Here is a 21,099-nt window from a genome sequence, read left to right as displayed (position 1 = left end):
GGATGGTAGAGCAGGAAGAGAAACAAATCCTACCTCATGAGGAGACGATAGAGACTGTGATCTTGGAAGAGGGAAAGCTGGTAAAGATTGGCACATGCATAGCTGAAGAAATAAAACAAGACCTCATTAAATTGCTTCGAGAGTTTAAAGATGTCTTCGCATGGTCATACCAAGATATGCCGGGGTGAAGTACTGACATCGTAGTTCACCGACTTCCTATAAAGGAAGATTGCAAACCAGTTCAGCAAAAACTCCAAAGAATGAGGCCTGATGTTGTATTAAAAATAAAAGAGGAGGTCCAAAAGTAATTCGATGCTGGATTCCTGCAAGTGGTCAAATACTCCGAGTGGGTAGCCAATATTGTTCTTGTCCCTAAAAAAGATGGGAAGGTACGAATGTGTGTAGATTATAGAGATTTAAATAAGGCTAGCGCAAAAGATAACTTTCCCTTGCTGCACATTAACGCTTTGGTGGACAACACAGCAGGGCATTCACTGTTTTCTTTCATGGACGGTTTTTCTGGATACAACCAAATTAAGATGCATCCTGAGGATATGAAGAAAACTACATTCATAACCTTATGGGGAACCTTTTGTTATAAGGTAATGCCATTTGGGTTGAAAAATGCAGGGGCAACATATCAGAGGGCCATGGTCACATTGTTCCACGATATGATGCATAAGGAGTTAGAAGTCTATGTTGATGACATGATTGCAAAATCTAAAATGGAAGAGGAACATGTGCAGGTCCTTAAGAAATTATTTATGAGGTTGAGAAAATTTCAGCTAAAGCTAAATCCAGCGAAATGCACATTTGGGGTCAGATCAGGAAAATTGCTGGGATTTGTAGTCAGTGAAAGAGGAATTGAGATTGATCCTGACAAAGTAAGGACAATACAAGAATTACCTCTGCCGCGTACTCAAAAAGAGGTTCGAGGTTTTCTAGGAAGACTAAACTACATCGCTCGATTTATTTCACAATTAACCAAGAAATGTGACCCTATATTCCCTCTCCTTAGGAAACACAATCCAGGTGTATGGGATGAGGAATGTCAAAAAACTTTTGAAAAAGTCAAAGACTACTTGTCCAACGCCCCAGTGCTGGTGCCACCTTGCCCAGACAAGCCATTAATACTGTATTTGACAGTATTTGAAAATTCCATGGGATGCGTGCTTGGTCAACATGATGAGTCAGGATGAAAAGAAAGAGCAATCTACTATCTCAGCAAGAAGTTCACCGAATACGAAATAAGATATTTGCCAATCGAGAAGTTATGTTGTGCCCTGATCTGGACAACTCGGAGACTGAGACAGTACATGCTGTATCATACAACCTGGTTAATCTCTAAATTGGACCCTCTGAAATACTTGATGGAATCAACCGCTCTGAATGGAAGAATGGCCCGATGGCAAATTCTCCTATCTAAATTTGACATAGTCTATGTGAACCAAAAGGCGGTCAAAAGGAGTGCAATAGCGAACTTTCTGGCAAGTAGAGCTCTGGGAGATTATGAACCATTGAACTTTGATTTCCTAAATGCAGATTTGATGTATGTTGGAACTACAGAAAAAGATTTCCAAGAAGGTGGTCCTTGGAACCTAAATTTTGATGGAGCTTCAAATGCTATAGGCAACGGAATCGGGGCAGTACTCGTGTCCCCTAGTGGAGATCATTACCCTTTCACTAGCAAATTGGACTTTGATTGCACCAATAACATGGCTGAGTATGAAGCTTGCATTATGGGCATCCGAGCAGCCATAGAGTGAAAAATTAAGGTGTTAGAGGTATACGGGGACTCTGCATTAGTAATTTACCAGCTCAAAGGGGAATGGGAAACAAGAGACTCGAAGTTAGTCTACTATCGAAAATTGGTTATGGAATTGATTGAGGAATTTGATAGTGTCACCTTTAGTTATCTCCCACGAGATGAGAACCAGATGGCAGATGCTTTGGCCACCCTAGCTTCTATGTTCAAAGTGAACAAACTAGAGGATATGAAGCCTATCCAGATCAGCATTTATGAGGCTCCAGCCCATTGTTGCATCATTGACAATGAAGGGGAAAAGGATGATCACCCCTGGTATCATGACATATTGCGATATGTGAAGAGTCGTGAGTACCCTAACCATGCGACCGAAAATGATAAGAAGACATTAAGGAGATTAGCCATTGACTATGTCCTAGATGGGGAAATTTTGTATAAAAAGGGAAAAGATCAAGTATTATTAAGATGTGTGGATGCTGTCGAGGCTAAGAAAATTTTGAAAGAAGTGCATGAAGGTATCTGTGGAACGCATGCCAATGGCTTTACAATGGCCAGACAAATTATGAGATTTGGGTATTATTGGTCCACCATGGAAGGGGATTGCATTAATTATGCCAAAAAGTGCCATAAGTGTCAAATTTATGGTGAAAAAATGCACGCACCACCGTCAGCCCTTCATGTTATGGTTTCTCCATGGCCTTTCTCCATGTGGGGAATGGATGTTATCGGGCCAATATCTCCAAAGGCTTCTAATGGGCATCATTTTATCTTTGTAGTTATTAATTACTTCACTAAATGGGTTGAGGCTGCTTCGTATGCAAATGTCACGAAGTCAGCAGTTAGCAAGTTTTTGAAAAAAGAGATCATATGTCGATACGAGATGCCTGAAAGGATCATATCCGATAATGCGTTGAACTTGAATAACAACTTAATAGCGGAAGTTTGTAGTCAGTTCAAGATCAGGCACCACAATTCGTCACCATACCGCCCAAAAATGAATGGTGCCGTGGAAGCAGCTAACAAAAACATTAAAAAAATTGTAAGGAAAATGACTGAAACCCACAAAGACAGGCACGAGAAATTACCTTTCACTCTTCCGGCATATCGTACCTCTGTTAGGACCTCTACGGGGGCAACGCCTTTTTCTTTAGTCTATAGGATGGAGGCGGTTTTACCCATAGAATTTGAAATCCCTTCTCTCCGAGTATTAGCCTAACTAAAGCTAGATGAGGCTGAATGGATTCAATCTCGATATGACCAGCTAAACTTGGTAGAAGAAAAGAGGTTAAAAGCTATTCATCATGGTCAGATGTATCAGAAACGAATGATGCGAGCCTATAACAAAAAAGTTTGTCCCAGAGAATTTTATGAGGGGGACATGGTTTTGAAAAAGATCCTTCCTCTACAAAAGGATTTTAGAGGAAAATAGATGCCAAATTGGAAAGGTCCTTATATGGTAAAAAAGGCCTTTTCAGGAGGAGCTTTAATCTTGAGCGAGATGGATGGCAAAAGCCTGCCAAATCCTGTAAACTCAGACTCAGTTAAGAAATACTTTTCCCAAAAAAAAAAAAGAGGAGGAGTGGCTAAGGTGAAAACCCGTAAAGGGCGCCTTGAGACCAAAGGGGATTTGAGTTGAAAACCTGAAAAAGGCGGCTCAAATTTTGAAGAAACATGAGGTGAACGGAACAGCTCAACTTTTTATCAAGACCTAGGGCATATGGTAGGCTCGCTATACCTGAATCACAAGAAAGGGTAGGCGACATCTTGGGGTATCGACAAAATACTGTAGATTCCCTAAACACATGTTAAAGCTTATGTAGGGAAACTCGTGCTGCGATATCAAGGGCACCTGTTGTTGTCTTATATATTTTAAATCTTGGCAAAAATTTGTTGTCTTGATTAATGTATTCATTTTAAGCTTTGCTCCCCAATAAAATTCCATCTTATCCATTGTTTTTTATCTTAGCAAAATTTGCTATCTTGATTAACTTATTCATTTTGAGATTTTGTTCCCAATAACATTTTGTTTGTCTATTGTGATAATCTTGTTCAAAACATTTGAAATAACGATTAATTGACTGATGTTCAAAAAAAAGGAGTTTTGCATATTACTCTAGAAATTTCTAAATAATGAAGGAACCTGAAACAGGACTGTTGTTTAGAACACACCAAATTTTAAGGGAAAAGTCTAAGTCAGGACTGTCCTTTCAAACTTTGTTGTCCAAACAAGGATCGAACAAAATGAGAAGATGTCATGTTGGTGACAAGGCTTCAATGATTACTGAAGGATAAGAAGAGAATCCTCGGAATAGGAAATTTTGCAATAATGCATAAACTTTTGGTGCGACACCCTGGAAATGGTGTAAGTAGCCAAGGAAATTCAGATCCTGTACTCCTAATTTACAGTAGGAGGAGGATGGTTTTCAATTTTATGTCCCAAATTACGACGGGCTTAACCATGAAAATCACAATGAGTTGAACTTTGAAGATTACAGTGGGGGCAATCCGACCAAGTAAGAGATGAACATTACCAACCTGACAAGATAGCATTCGGACGCGTTGGCAATAAGGACTTATTGAGCAAGGGGCAATAACAACTCAAACATTGAAAGATCATTTTGCATTCATGCATACACATTTAGCCAGGATATTTTGATTCATTTGGATCATAATCACTAGGCATAAATAGGTTCATATAGGTCATGTTCCCCAAAGAACAGATCAATTAAGATGGCAGGTCTTGCTTTCCTGAGTTGACAAAAGCAGATCGAAGTAAACATAGTTTGCAAATTAAAAGATTAAAGCCACAACGGTGAATCTTACTTCTCTGACGATGCAGTGGAACATATTGAAGCTACAACGGCAAATCTCACTTCCTCGACAATGCAATTCAAAAGATTGAAGCCACAACGGTGAATCTTACTTCTCTGGCGATGCAGTAGAATAGATTGAAGCTACAACGGCAAATCTCACTTCCCCGACATTGCAATTTAAAAGATTAAAGTCACAACGGTGAATCTTACTTCTCTGGCAATGCAGTGGAACAGATTGAAGCTACAACGGCAAATCTCACTTCCTCGACATTGCAATTCAAAAGATTGAAGCCACAACGGTGAATCTTACTTCTCTGGCGATACAGTGGAACAGATTAAAGCTACAACGGCAAATCTTACTTCCCCGACATTGCAATTCAAAAGATTGAAGCCACAACGGTGAATCTTACTCTGGTGATGCAGTGGAACAGATTGAAGCTACAACGGCAAATCTCACTTCCCCGACATTGCAATTCAAAAGATTGAAGCCACAACGGTGAATCTTACTCCCAGGCGATGCAGCGGAGTAGATTGAAGCTACAACGGCAAATCTCACTCCCCCGATATTGCAATTCAAAAGATTGAAACCACAACGGTGAATCTTACTCCCAGGCGATGCAGCGGAACAGATTGAAGCTACAATGGCGGATCTCACTTCCTCGACATTGCAATTCAAAATATTGAAGCCACAACGGCGAATCTTACTTCCAAGCTATGTAGCGGAACAGATTGAAACCACAACGGCGAATCTTCCTTCCCCGACATTGCAGTCAAGTAGATTGAAGCTACAACAGTGAATTTTATATCCCTAGCGATGCAGTCGAACAGATTGAAGCTACAATGGCGAGTCTTGCTTTCCCGACATTGCAACTAAAGATTGAAGCCGCAACGGCGAATCTTATTTCCTTGGCGAGACCGGGCAAAAATTGGTCTTTCTTAGTCTTTGCTCTGTTATCATTACATGACAACGAGCAAAGATGGGCAGCTGTACAAGCCCAATTTTTAGCCCAAAACCCAATACAACCCAATTAACCTTACCAATACACCAAACCAATTAAACTAACCCATTAACCCTCAGCCCAAAACAATTAAACCCAAAACCCATTTACACCCAAACCCGACCGGCCCACTACCTAAACTAAGGCCCAATACCCTTAAAAAAATATCTGCCTAGGGTTTTAGAGTCTGAAACTCCTAGGCGCCGCCCCTTTGACCCTTGGCCTCCTCTGCCACCATCACTGCTGCGCCGTAACTACCACCAACCACTTCCATCAATTACCTGCAAGGACACGCAACAACAGATAAAAGCAACCAAATAGAAAAAATAATGTAAACAATTGGCTATAAAAAGCCGAAACCAGGAGATGTAAGGGTTCAGTTGATCTTTTTGTAAAAAAATTGGAAGAAATAAAAAAACCTTTATCGAAGGTAACTATCTTCTGGTCCTTCAAATTTATTTTTCTCCATTTTCGTTTCTTTATTTCCGTTTTCTAAGTTGTTTCTTTCTTTTTTTTCATTTTCATTTAATCAAATACATATAACAAGATTATAAAATAAAATAGAGATGAGGGTTTTACCTGATTTCGACAGATGTGAGGAGGAAGAACCGAAAGGTCTCTTTCGATTTTAGCCCTTGTCACCGTGTTATTCTGATAATTTTGACCCCAGATCTGGGTTCTATTCGAAGAAAGGAACAAAAAGGGGGTATTTTGGTTTTCCGGCCACTGCAGACGACTAGGGGGCTGATGACCGGAGCCATGGCCGACTAGGGGGGACCCTGCAGAGAAAAGAAAAGAGAAGAATTAGTTTTTTTTTTAAAAATAGGACACAAATGATTTTTTAGCAAACTTTTTAACTTAAATAGTGATGATGAAACGACGTCGTTTCATCCAAGCTCCGAATGCCCCAAAACGGCGTCGTTTGAGCTTGGATCGGACTGACCCGACCCGCCTACTTAAGATCCGCGTGTTTTTGTGCGGAGGGGCAAATTGCACTTCTAGCCCCTCCGCTTTTTAATGATTCTTCAATCAGATTTTGTTTTATTTTCAAATTTACTCCTTTATTTTATAATGGATCTCAATTTGACCCCTCATCTGGGACGACGTCGTTTTATAAGCGTGGGGAACTTTTCCCTTTTGGTCCCCCTGTTTCGGCGCGTATCACAATCTAGTCCCTTTTGTCCTTTCTTTTTATTTTATTTTCGAAATCGCCCATCATTTATGTTTTTATTTCGATTTAATCCCTTTTTCTAGCAATTTTATTGTTTAATCAATTATTTTAGTGTTATCATTATTATTATTATTATTATCCTTAGTATTATTATTAATACTATTATGACTATCATTATATTTACACTTATATTTATTTTTATAAATCTTAGATATATGTGACATATTATTTTCATATATTTGCTTACATATGTACATATATACTTATATATTATATATATACATACATAAATACTCATTTTATATATATATTTATATATATGTATATTTTTTTCTCACGAATATGTATATACTTATTTCCATATATATATATATATTATATAATATTTTTAAAACAAGTACACATGTTTTATTTTATAATTTCAAAGTATATATATATTCACGTGAATACATTTACATAATATATTTATACGCATATATTTTTAGTTTTTATAAATATACATATATACACATACTTACATATTTTCATATATGTACATACATATATCTTTTTTACATTTTTATAATTCTATTCATTTTCTTTATTTATTTATTCATTCACACTATTATTGTTATTTTGAGTGAATGTTTTAATTTTATTCGTTTTTATATTTTATTTGTTTGGATGTTGTAGGTTCGATATTGTTGCTATTATACTTTTGCGTGCATTATGATTTTACCATGCATAACAACAATGTAATTTGCTTTCAAATTTTTTGTTACAGTTTTCGTGTTTTATTTAACAAAATTTGTTTTGAATAAATAATATTTCGTGTTTCGATTTTTTACGATAAATATAAATGCACGAATCTTTTCAAACTCAATATTTAAATGATATCGGGATTAAAAAAATCGCGTTCTAACTTACTGGTCGTGATCTCGTTTTTAAATCCAAGAGGGCTAAATTTTTAAAATAAACATTTTTCATTCGCGTATCAGGAATTCGAGACATTGTGTCCTAACTTACTGGATATGATTCTCTTTCTCGAATAACGTGAAATATGCTCCTTTTCCAATTTTTTAACACAAGGATCGTATTTTTAATTTTTCCAAGTTCTCAATTTTTGACATCAAGACATTAGCTAATCAACTAGGTACCAATTTTGGGCGTATCGAGGGTGCTAATCCTTCCTCGTGCGTAACCAACTCTCGACCCGTTTTTTTGAATTTTGTGGACTAAACTTGTTGTTTTAGTAAAATCAAACCGTTTATTAAAAACAACCCCTTTTCGAGGTGATCCAATCACACCTCACATAAAAGAAAGGATTGGTGGCGACTCCCATTTCTTTTAAAACCCAAGTCGACCCCATTTTTTTCATCAAAAAAATGGTGTCAACAGGACTTTTTCAGCAAGCAAACATAGTCCTCTTTTTCTGAGACTGTAAAACCCTCTAGTTGTTGCATGTAAATATGCTCTTCAAGTTCTCCATGCAAAAATACAATTTTTACATCTAACTTCTCAAGCTCCAAATCATGCATGGCCACAATACCAAGCAAACCTTGAATTGAACTATGCTTCACAACTGGGGAGAACACATCTGTGAAGGCCACTCTTGGAATTTGACTATAACCCTTTGCAACAAGCCTTGCTTTATATCTGGGTTCTTCAACTTCTAGAGTCCCTTCTTTCTTTTTAAACACCCATTTACAAAAAACAACCTTTTTACCTTCAGGAAGTTTCACAAAATCCCTTATTCTATTTTTGCAGAGTGATTCCATCTCCTTTTGCATAGCAAACATCCACTTTTCTTAGTCTTCACAGATAATTACCTCAGAATAGTTAGATGGCTCTTGATTTGCATCTATATCTTCAGCCAAATTTAAAGCATAAGCAACTAGATTAGCCTTAGCATACTTCTTTGGAGGTTTAATTTCTCTTCTAGTTCTGTTTTTGGCGGTAGAGTATTGTGGTGAAGAAGAAACTCTATTCTAAATATTTGTACTGACTTGAAGAGTAGACTCTGTTGTAGATTCTGGATTAATCTAATGCTCCAGCTATTGTTAGGTAGCATAGTAGTTTCATCAAAAACAACATCTCTGCCAATCACAACTTTTCTATTTTCAGGACACCATAACATATACCCTTTAACACCAGCTTTATAACCAAGAAAAACACATTTAATAGATCTTGGTTTCAATTTTCCATTACCAACATGAGCATATGCAGAACACCCCTTACCCGAGACTGTTGCCAGAGTTGAGCATGGGGCGTTACTTGACTTAACTTATTAGTTCGGGCATAAAAATTTGCTTTTAAAATTTATTTCACTGTTCACCATAATGCTATGCACCTGGGCAGCAGTCACTAATTTAACTATAACTCGAGTTACAAAACTCGAACTTTAGATTCGTAAATTTTCCCTGAAACAAGACTCATATATTATCTTACCATAAAATTTAAAAAATTTTTGGTTTAGCCAATTAGTACAGTTTATTCATTAAATTCTCCCATGTCTCACTGCCTAACGGTTCTAACCTTTATTCACTAAAAATAAATTTTCTCGTCGTATGATTTTAATATGGTGTTCTCACTTGTTTCTACGAAAAATAGACTCACTAAGGAATCTAGACATATAAATTATAACTCATAATTATTTTTTGTACAATTTTTAATGATTTTCTAAAGTCAGAACAGGAGACTCCAAAAACCATTCTACCCTGTCTCACAAAAATTCAAATATCTCATAATATAAATTCCTTTACCCACACCGTTATTTTTCTATGAAAATAGACTTGATAAGATTTAATTTTATATATCATTCACTCTCTAATTCATTTTATACTATCCTTGGTGATTTTTGAAAGTCACGTCACTGCTGCTGTCCCAAAACTGTTTCATTGCAAATTTTTACTCTTTCATATTTTCTAGGTATAAACTATCACCTAGGCATTCATAACACCACACATGTTATTAATTAGCCATTTCAATATCTAACCATTAGCCATATCATATAAACACACTCAAAATGACTAAGTCTCTATACATGCCATAGCTTTACACATTTCGAAATCACATATTACCGAGATGTTTGTAGATAGTTTGAGACGAACTCCGACGTCCTAGTGATCCTCGAACTGACTTGGTTATAATATAAAAATAAGGAAAATAAAGAAAGTAAGCATAAAGCTTAGTAAGTTTACAAGTAAATAAATAACACATTTATCATAAATAATCATACTCATAAATTTAATCAAACATTAGAATCTTTACACGCTTCTTTACTTACTCACTCACTTATTTACTTACTTGCTTACTTAAATAACTCATGATTATAACTTACTCCTCCCTTACTGAAATTTCTTTCTCAACTGATAACTGAGATATTCTCAATCCTCATAACTCACCTGAATTTATTATTATGCTTTTATCTGAACTTTCATTTAACATGGTCTATTTACTAGCCCGTTGAATCACTTGGAATACTAAGGATACACGGGTCTCTTTTCTGATAATACATGCCAAAGCTATGTCCCAGACATAGTCTTACATGGGATGTTTTCTATACTGCCAATGACATATTCCAAATATGGTCTTACATGGGAGTTCTCATATCGGTGCCCATACCATGTCCCAAACATGGTCTTACGGGGGACCTCTCATCTCGGTGCCAACGCCATGTCCCAAACATGGTCTTACATGGGACCTCTCATAATCTCAATGATGCCAATGTCATGTCCCAGACATGGTCTTACATGGGATCTCATTCTCTTAATGTCATGAGATTTGTATCTGATACATTCCCAATGTTTCAATGGGGTTTTTATCATTGATTCTCTATCATCTCATACTTAAGTAAACATTAGATATTTTCATGAAATAAATACATAATTGCTGAAAAATAAAAACATTAATAATAATTATCAAAATATTACATTTATTTACCATCAACTTAGATCGGTACAAAATATGGCAAAATATATCAACTTAGTCTTCAACCTTTTTCTTTCCTCCGTCTAGCTCCGAATTTCATTCTTCTTGATCTATAATAGCAAATTTAACTTATTTGATACTCACATTCATCAAACCAATCCTTGACTCAAAGAAAAATTATGATTTTGCCCCTAAACTTTTGCATAATTACACTTTTTCCCCAAAGCTCAGAAATTAAACTTCATCCCTTATTCTTATGTTTTATGACATGATGAACATTTTTTCATTCCATGGAAACATCAAATTCCCACTGTAACACTTACTTATGAACATTACGTATTTTTACCGATTATGTCGTTTTACTCGTTTTCACTTAAAATCGCTCAGCAAAAGTTGTTTAACATAATTCTAAGGATCATATTCTACCATAAAAAATAAACATAAACACATTTCACCTATGGGTATTTTTCCAAATATGAACCTTAGGTTAAATTATTGTTAGAATTAGCTAAATCAAGTTACCAAGGCTTCAAAAACATAAAGAACATTAAAAACGGGGCTTAGAATCACTTACTATGGAGCTTGGAAGCTTGAAAACCCTAACTATGGCTTCCCACCTTGCTAACTTCGGCCAAATGAAGAAGATGACCATAATTTGCCATCTTTTTCCCTTTTAATTCATTTTAATTATCAAATTACCAAAATGTCCCTAACTTAAAAATTTTCTATTTCACTTATCTCATGTCCATTTTTTTCATAACTTAACCAATGGTCTAATTACCATATAAAGACCTCCAATTTAAAATTTCATAACAATTGGACACCTCTAACATGTAGAACTCAACTTTTGCACTTTTTACAATTTAGTTCTTTTGACTAAATTGAGTGCCCAAAAGTCAAAATTTTTGAACGAAATTTTCACGAAATCATTCTGTGAAATTGTAGGCCATAAAAATATAATAAAAATAAATTTTTCCTCATCGAAATTGTGGTCCTGAAACCACTATTCCGACTAGGCATAAAATCGGGATGTTACATTTCTCCCCCTTTTAGGGATTTTTGTCCCCAAAAATCTTACCTGTTAAGAGATTTGGGTACTGTTTTCGCATAGCCTCTTCAGGAAACCATGTAGCCTCATCAATCCCATTCCTATTCCATAACACTTTCACAAGTGCAATACTCTTGTTCCTTAGTTGTTTAATCTCTCTATCTAGAATTTTTACCAGTTCTTCAACATAAGTCATGTCTGGCTGAATCTCAACCTCTGTCTGTGAGATCACATGTGACGGATCAGAATGGTAACGACATAATATAGACACATGGAATACATTATGAATCTTCTCTAACTCAGTTGGCAAAGCTAACCGATATGCTAAGGGCCCAATTCTTTCAGTCACCTCGAACAGTCCAATGAAACGTGGACTTAGTTTGCTTTTCCTGCCAAATCTAAAAATTTTCTTCCACGGGGATACTTTCAAAAACACCTTGTCACCAAATTGATACTCGATCTCTTTTATTTTTAAATTTGTATAAGACTTCTGTCTGTCTGAAGCTGCTTTTAAACAATCTCTAATAACTTTTACTTTCTCTTCAGTTTCTTTGACTAAATCAACCCCGTAAATATGATTTTCTTTAAGCTCTGTCCAATACAAAGGCATACGACACTTACGTCCATACAAATCTTCATAAGGATCCATCTTCAAACTCGACTGATAACTATTATTATAGGCAAACTCTACCAATGACAAATATTTCTCCCAACTGCCTTGAAATTCTAAAACACAACATCTAAGCATATCTTCAAGTAGCTGAATAACTCTCTCTGACTGACCATCGGTTTGAGGATGGAAAGCTGTATTGAAGTTCAACTTTGTACCCAAAGTTTCTTGTAATTTCCTCCAAAACTGCGAAGTAAATCTTAGATCTCTGTCTAAGATAATCGATAACGGTACCCCATGTAGTCTGACTATCTCTGAAACATACGATTCAGCCAACTTGTCAAGTGAATAATCCATACGAACCGGAATAAAATAAGCTGACTTCGTTAACTTATCAATCACAACCCATACTGCATCTTTCTTTTTCAGTGTCAACGGCAACCCTGCTACAAAATCCATGGTAACTCGGTCCCATTTCCACTCAGGAACTAACACATGCTGCAATAAACCTAAAGGTACCTGATGTTCGGCCTTTACCTGTTGACAGATCAAGCATTTAGAAACAAATTATAAATATCACTTTCCATTCCTGCCCACCAGTACATTTTCTTTAAATCGTTATACATCTTTGTACTACCTAGATGAATAAACAAAGAACTTCTATGTGCTTTATGTAAGATCTTTCGAATAAGCTCATCATTCTTTGGTACACATACTCTATCTTTGAACATCAAACAACCATCAGGACCGATCTAAAAATCAGACGCTATTCCCGACTCGCATTGAGCTTTTTCAGCTTGCAACTCACTGTCATTTTTTCTGAGCTTCATAGCTTTCTTTGATAAACATCGATTTAGCCATCAACTCAGCTAAAATGGAACCATCATCAGATAAAGCCAAACTGGTATTGAAAGCTCTAAATGAAAATAAAGATTTTCTACTCAAGGCATCAGCAACAACATTTGCCTTACCTGGGTGGTAACTGAGCACTAACTCATAATCTTTAATCAACTCTAGCCATCTTCTTTCCCTCAAGTTCAAATCTTTCTGGGTCATCAACTACTTCAAGCTTTTATGGTCAGCAAATATTCGGCACTTTTCACCGTACAAGTAATGTCTCCAGATCTTCAACGCAAATACAATGGCAACCAACTGTAAGTCGTGAGTCGGATAGTTTTTCTCATGTGGCTTTAACTGTCTGAAAGCATATGCGATGACTTTATCTTCTTGCATAAGTACACAACCCAATCCGTTCACGGATGCATCACTATAAATCACAAATTCTTTACCCGGTTGTGGTTGTACTAAAACAGGAGCTTCAGTCAACAATGCTTTTAACTTGTCAAAACTCTGCTGACACTTTTCAGTCCATTCAAACTTGACATATTTCTGCAACAACCTTGTCAACAGGGTAGCTATCATGGAAAATCCCTTTACAAATCGTCTGTAATAACCAGCTAATCCAAGAAAGCTTCTAACCTCTGATACATTTCTAGGAGGCTTCCAATTAACAATTGTTGAAATTTTACTCGGATCAACTTTAATACCATCACTTAAGACAATGTGTCCAAGGAATCCAACTTGCCGAAGCTAGAACTCACTTTTACTAAACTTGGCATAAAGCTTATTATCTCTCAAAATCTGTAAAACGGTTCTCAAATGCTCAGCATGTTCAATCTCATCACGAGAATAAATCAGAATATCATCAATGAACACAACTACAAATTTATCCAAGTAAGGTCTGAAAATTTGGTTCATTAAGTCCATGAAAATAACAGGAGCATTAGTAAAGCCAAATGGCATCACAAGAAACTCATGTGACCATACCTAGTCCGGAAAGCAGTCTTCGGAACATCTGACTCTTTAACCTTCAACTGATAATAACTGAATCTCAAATCTATCTTGGAAAACAAAGTAGCTCCCTTCAATTGGTCAAACAGATCATCAATTCTAGGTAGTGGATATTTGTTTTTTATAGTTAATATGTTAAGCTACCGATAATCTATGCATAATCTCATCGAACCATCTTTCTTTTTCACAAAAAGCACTGGTGCACCCCACGGAGAACAACTAGGCATTGCAAAACCTTTATTAGTTAATTCCTACAACTTAGCTTTTAATTCTTTCAATTCCAACGGGGCCATTCTATAAGGAGCAATAGAAATAGGAGTTGTACCTGGAATCAACTCAATACCAAATTCAACTTCTCTAATAGGAGGCAAACCTGGCAATTCTTCCGAAAACACATCTAAATACTCACGTACCACTAGCACTGATTTAATTTCCAACTCTGGATCTCTAGTGTTCCATACAAAAGCAAGATAAGCTTCACACCCTTTTCTTAAACATTTTTGAGCAGACATAACAGATATCATTACGAGAGAACCATCTAACTCATCTGAATCAACCCGGATAATATCACCATTTTCACATTTCAACTCAATGTATTTCTTTCAGCAATTCATTGTCACATCATGGGCAGTCAACCAATCCATACCAAGAATCACATCAAACTCATCAAATGGAAATAGCATGAGATTGGCCAAAAAACAGTGACCTCTAATCATCAAAGGGCAACTCTTACATACTTTTTTCTACTAACACATACTGGCCTAATGGATTTGATACTTTAATTACAAATTCAGTAGATTCTATAGGCATGTTCATACTAGGCATCAATCTCATACAAACATAGGAATGGGTCGAACCCGGATCAATCAAAGCAATAACATTAGTATCATAGAGAGAAAATGTACCCGTAATCAAATCAGGGGAGGATGCCTCTTCACGAGCACAGATAGCGTATGTCCTTGTGGGTGCTCTAACATCTGGTCTAGTAGCTGAGTCTCTGGGCGTACCCTTGTTACTTGCTCCAACTCCCAGATTCCTCTATGGTCAGCCTCTAGTAGGAGCATTTCCCGATCTCGCACTCGGTATTACTTCTCTTTTAACTATTTTGGGACAATCCCGAATATAGTGATCTAGTGCACCACATCTAAAGCAAGCATTTTCATTTGCTCTATACTCTCCAGCATGACGTCTACCGCATTGGGCACATTCTGGCCTAGGTGGTCGAGTACTAGCCGTACTTGTGACTGTAGTAGTCTGAGCTCTTGGACCCTCAAATCTTCTACCTCTATTTCGACTAGAATACCTGGTTGAAAATTTTGATCCACTAGAGAACTCTCTAGGCCTCTTAGATGTAGACTGAAATGATCTGCTCATTTGCCTTTTCTTCATCCCTTGCACTTTAATTTCAACTTTGCCCTTCTCTTTTTCTTTTAACAAATCTTCTGCCTTACAGGCTCTTTCAACCAGAACAACAAACTCTCTCATTTCTAAAACACCCACAGACAGTCGAATATCATCATTGAGCCCATCTTCAAATCTCTTGCACATATTGGCTTCGGTGGACACAAATTCCCGAGCATATTTACTAAGTTTGACAAATTCACGTTCATACTCGGTCACAGTCATCTTACCTTGTTTTAACTCAAGAAACTCTTTTCTTTTTTTGATCTATAAACCTCTGACTGATATACTTTTTATGGAACTCCTCCTGAAAGAAATCCCAAGTAATTCTCTCACTCGGTACCATTGACACAATAGTCTTCCACCAATGATAGGTCGAATCTCTAAGAAGTGAGACAAACACTTCATGCATTCTTCAGGTGTACAGGATAATTCATCAAAAACTTTGATAGTATTCTCGAGCCAAAATTTAGCTTTCTCTGCATCATCATCTTTAGTAGCCCGAAACTCTTCAGCCTCTTGTTTTCTGATCTTATCAACTGGTGGTCTTTCTCTTATAACTATACCTGCGGTTGGGAAAGCTACATGGGGAACCTGAGAATCATAAGGGGGTGGAGGTTTAACAGCCAGATTCGTACGAACGAACACGGCAAACCAATCATTCATAGCTTGGAAGAAGGCTTCCCAAGCCCCATCTCCCTGACTAACTAATACGGGCCTTTCACTACTATCGGGTGGCACCGTCCCTTCTGTGGGAGTGGGCGCATTACTCTCTACATCATCTGCACAAGCTCTTTTGGGATCCAAAACTATAAAAGAAAACATTTTAAAATCGTCAAGAGTCGTCACACTATCAAAATATAAGTATGGCATGTATAGCTAGACTCTTATTCACACTGAATGTTCCGAGAACCGACTAAACCTACTCTGATACAAAAAAAGTAACACCCCTAACCCGAGACCGTTGCCGGAGTTGAGCATGGGGCGTTATTTAACTTAACTTATTAGTTCAAGGCATAAAAATTTGCTTTTAAAATTTATTTCACCGTTCACCATAATGCTGTGCACCTGCGCAACAGTCACTAATTTCACTATAACTTGAGTTACAAAACTGAAAATTTAGATCCGTAAATTCTCCCTGAAACTAGACTTATATATTATCTTACCATAAAATTTTTAGAATTTTTTGTTTATAAAATTAGTACAGGTTATTCATTAAAATCTCCCTTGTTTCACTACCTGACGGTTCTGACCTTTATTCACTAAAAATCAATTTTCTCATCGTATTATTTTCATATGGTGTTCTCACTTGTTTCTACAGAAAATAGAGTCACTAAGGAATCTAGACATATAAATTATAACTCAATTATTTTTTTTTTACAATTTTTAATGATTTTCTAAAGTCAAAAACAGGGGACTCCAAAAACCATTCTGACCCTGTCTAACCAAAATTCAAATATATCAGAATATAAAATTCCTTTACCCGTACCGTTATTTTTTTTATGAAAATAGACTTGATAAGCTTTAATTTTATATATCGTTCACTCTCTAAATAATTTTATACTATCCTTGGTGATTTTTCAAAGTCACGTCACTGCTGTTGTCCCAAAACTGTTTCATTGCAAATTTTTACTCTTTCATATTTTCTAGGTATAAATTATCACCTAGGCATTCATAACACCACACATGTTCTTAATTAATCATTTCAATAGCTAACCATTAGCCATATCAAATAAACACACTCAAAATGACTAAGTCTCTATACATGCCATAGCTTTACACATTTCGAAATCACATAATACCGAGATGTCTGTAGATAGTGTGAGACGAACTCCTACGTCCTAGTGATCCTCGATCTGAATTGGCGATAATATAAAAATAAGGAAAATAAAGAAAGAAAGCATAAAGCTTAGTAAGTTTACAAGTAAATAAATAACAACATTTATCATAAATAATCATACTCATAAATTTCATCAAACATTAGAATCTTTATTCACTTTTTTACTTACTCATGAATATAACTTACTTGAATAACTCATGATTATAACTTACTCATGATTATAACTTACTTAAATAACTCATGATTTTAACTTACTCCTCCCTTGCTAAAATTTCTTTCTCAACTAATAACTGAGATATTCTCAATCCTTATAACTCACCTGAATTTATTATTATGCTTTTATCTGAACTTTCATGTAACATGGTCTATTTACTAGCCCGTTGAATCACTTGGAATACTAAGGATACTCGGGTCTCTTGTCTGATAATACATGCCAAAGCTATGTCTCAGGCATAGTCTTACAAGGGATGTTTTCTGTACTGCCAATGCCATATCCTAGATATGGTCTTACATGGGAGTTCTCATATCGGTGCCCATGCCATGTCCCAGACATGGTCTTACGGGGTACCTCTCATCTCGGTGCCAACGCCATGTCCCAAACATGGTCTTACATGGGACCTCTCATAATCTCAATGATGCCAATGTCATGTCCCAGACATGGTCTTACATGGGATCTCATTCTCTTAATGTCATGAGATTTGTATCTGATACATTCCCAATGTTTCAATGGGGTTTTTATCATTGATTCTCTATCATCTCATACTTAAGTAAACATTAGATATTTTCATGAAATAAATACATAATTGCTGAAAAATAACAACATTAATAATAATTATCAAAATATTGCATTTATTTACCATCAACTTACATCGGTACAAAATATGGCAAAATATATCAACTTAGTCTTCAACCTTTTTCTTTCCTTGGTCTAACTCCGGATTTTGTTTTTCTTGATCTATAATAGCAAATTTATATTATTTAATACTCTCATTCATCAAAGCAACCCTTGACTCGAACTTTGGAAATGTTACGATTTTGCCCCTAAACTTTTGCATAATTACACTTTTGCTGCAAACCTCGGAAATTAAACTTCATCCCTTATTCTTGTGTCTTATGACATGCTGAAAATTTTCCCTTCTATGGCAACATAAAATTCCCACTCTAACACTTACTTATGAACATTAGGTATTTTTACCAATTATGTCGTTTTACTTGTTTTCACTTAAAATCGCTTAGAAAAAGTTGTTTAACATAATTCCAAGCTTCATATTCTACCATAGAACATCAAAATAAACACATTTCACCTATGGGTATTTTTCCAAATATGAACCTAGGTTAAATTATTGCTAGAATAAGCTAAATCAAGTTTCTAGGGCTTCAAAAACGTAAAGAACATTAAAAACGTGGCTTGGAATCACTTGCTATGGAGCTTGGAAGCTTGAAAACCCTAACTATGGTTTCTCCCCTTGCTAACTTCGGCCAATTGAAGAAGATGACCACAATTTGCCATCTTTTTCCCTTTTAATTCATTTTAATTACTAAATTACCAAAATGCCCCTAACTTAAAAATTTCCTATTTCACTTATCTCATGTCCATTTTTGTCCATAACTTAACCAATGGTCTAATTACCATATAAAGACCTGTAATTTAAAATTTCATAACAATTGGACACCTCTAACATATAGAACTCAACTTTTGCACTTTTTACAATTTTGTTCTTTTGACTAAATTGAGTACCCAAAAGTAGAAATTTTTGAACGAAATTTTCATGAAATAATTCTGTGAAATTGTAGGCCGTAAAAATATAGTAAAAATAATTTTTTCCTCATCGAATTTATAGTCCCAAAACCACTATTCTAACTAGGCCCAAAATCGGGATGTTACAAGAATAGTTAGCAGGATTATCAGACCACACCTCTTGTGGAGTCATTTTCTCAATGGCAACAGATGGAGATCGGTTGGTCAAAAAACATGCAGTAGAGGTTTCTTCAGCCCAAAACGACTTTGGTAAGTTGGCATTTGATAACACACATCGAACCTTCTCCATGATCATTCTGTTCATTCATTCTGCAATGTTATTTTGCTATGGAGTATGATGAATTGTCAAGTGTCTCATGATCCCTTCTGACTTGCATAGTTTTTTAAACTCATCATAACATAACTCTAAGCCATTATCTGTGCGGAGGTATTTTATTTGTTTTCCTATCTATTTTTCAATCATACTTTTCCAAGACTTAAATGCGAAAACACATCACCTTTCTACTTCAGGAAGAACGCCCAAAATTTTCTGGAAAAATCATCAATAAAAGTTAGCATATAATTAGATCCACCTCTCGAACGCACTCTGGATGGCTCCCATAGATTAGAATGAAGATATTCCAACATTCCCTTCATGTTATGGATTCCTCTTGTGAATCGAACTCTCTTTTGCTTCCCAAAAATGCAGTGCTCACAGAATCTCAGTTTGAAAATTCCTTGCCCATCAAGAAGTCCTCTTTTGTTCAATTCTTCCATGCGCTAGGCGCATATGTCAAAGTTTAGTAATATCATCATCTAACAAGGAAGAGGAAGCGACAACTACATCAACAGTAATAGTAGAACCCTACAAAACATATAACTTGGCAATCTTTCTTTGCCCTTTCATCACAACGAGGGAACCTTTCGAAATCTTCAAAACCCCATTTTTAGCTATGTATTTGTACCCTTTTGAATTAAGAATACTCAATGAAATTAAATTTCTCTTCAATTCTGGAACATGTTGTACGTCACTAAGTTTTCTGACAACTCCATCAAACATCTTAACATTAATTGTTCCAACACCTACGATTTTACACAAAGCATTATTTCCCATCAAAATAAAACCTTCAGACACTATTTCGTAAGTCTTAAAACAATCCCGATTGGGACTCATATGGAAGGTGTAGTCCGAATCAAGGATCCATTCCTCACTTACTTTAGAATCGTCGATAGAAGTGAATAGAAGTTCACCATCACTGTAGTCTTCTACAACATGAACTTCACAAGAATTTTTTGGTTGTTTCCCTTTTGATTCGCAGCCTACCTTTCGAGCTTGTTCTGTAGCTTATAGCACTCAGATTTAATGTGCCCTTTTTTTCTTGCAGAAGTTACAAGTTTTACCTCAGTTTGAAGACATTGATCTACCTTTAGATTTACTGTGAGGATTTCACTCTTATGTCCTTCCACGATCATCATCAGCATTTCGTTCTTATCTCCCACGAAAAATGAGACCCTTTCCCAGAGAGTCGAGTTTAACCACAAGATGCTTCATCTTATCATACGAGGTCAAAGAATCATAAACCTCATCAATTGTGAGAGACTCACGACTATATAAAATCATGTCTCTAAAGGTTGAATAAGACGGGGGGAAACGACAAAGTAGAATCAACCCTAGATCTTCCTTATCAGGCTGAACCTACATGGCCACTAAGTTTGAGATAATTTTTTTAAACATTGTTAAGTATTCGTGCATAGACGCACCTTCCTCCAAACAATGAGCATAAAGACACTGCTTCATATTGTAACGTGTATGTTTATGCAAGTGTACACAGTCGTTATCAAGCAATAAGTAAGTATCGAGTTATCATCTCCACAGGGATTGTATTTGTGCTAAGTCACTTAATTTGTAAAATTATATTAACAATTTGGTAAATAAAAACACATTATAGTTGAGA

At 36.0% G+C, this 21,099-nt stretch overlaps 1 protein-coding gene across 1 annotated transcript; it reads left to right on the top strand.

The window, feature by feature from the left end:
• The first annotated feature begins 2 nt into the window (after window positions 1–2).
• On the top strand, window positions 3–20,586 carry LOC121214524 (uncharacterized). The gene is made up of 5 exons (XM_041088295.1): window positions 3–90; window positions 631–884; window positions 1,455–1,646; window positions 1,818–2,219; window positions 20,530–20,586. The coding sequence occupies exons 1-5, from the start codon at window positions 3–5 to the stop codon at window positions 20,584–20,586; spliced, it is 993 nt and encodes a 330-aa protein (XP_040944229.1).
• The last annotated feature ends 513 nt before the right edge of the window (window positions 20,587–21,099 follow it).

The sequence above is a fragment of the Gossypium hirsutum genome, chromosome D02, assembly GCF_007990345.1.
Source record: "Gossypium hirsutum isolate 1008001.06 chromosome D02, Gossypium_hirsutum_v2.1, whole genome shotgun sequence".
Classification (NCBI taxonomy): domain Eukaryota; kingdom Viridiplantae; phylum Streptophyta; class Magnoliopsida; order Malvales; family Malvaceae; genus Gossypium; species Gossypium hirsutum.
The sequence above is the reverse complement of the archived record's forward strand: the minus strand, read 5'-3'. Positions and strand labels throughout refer to the sequence as shown.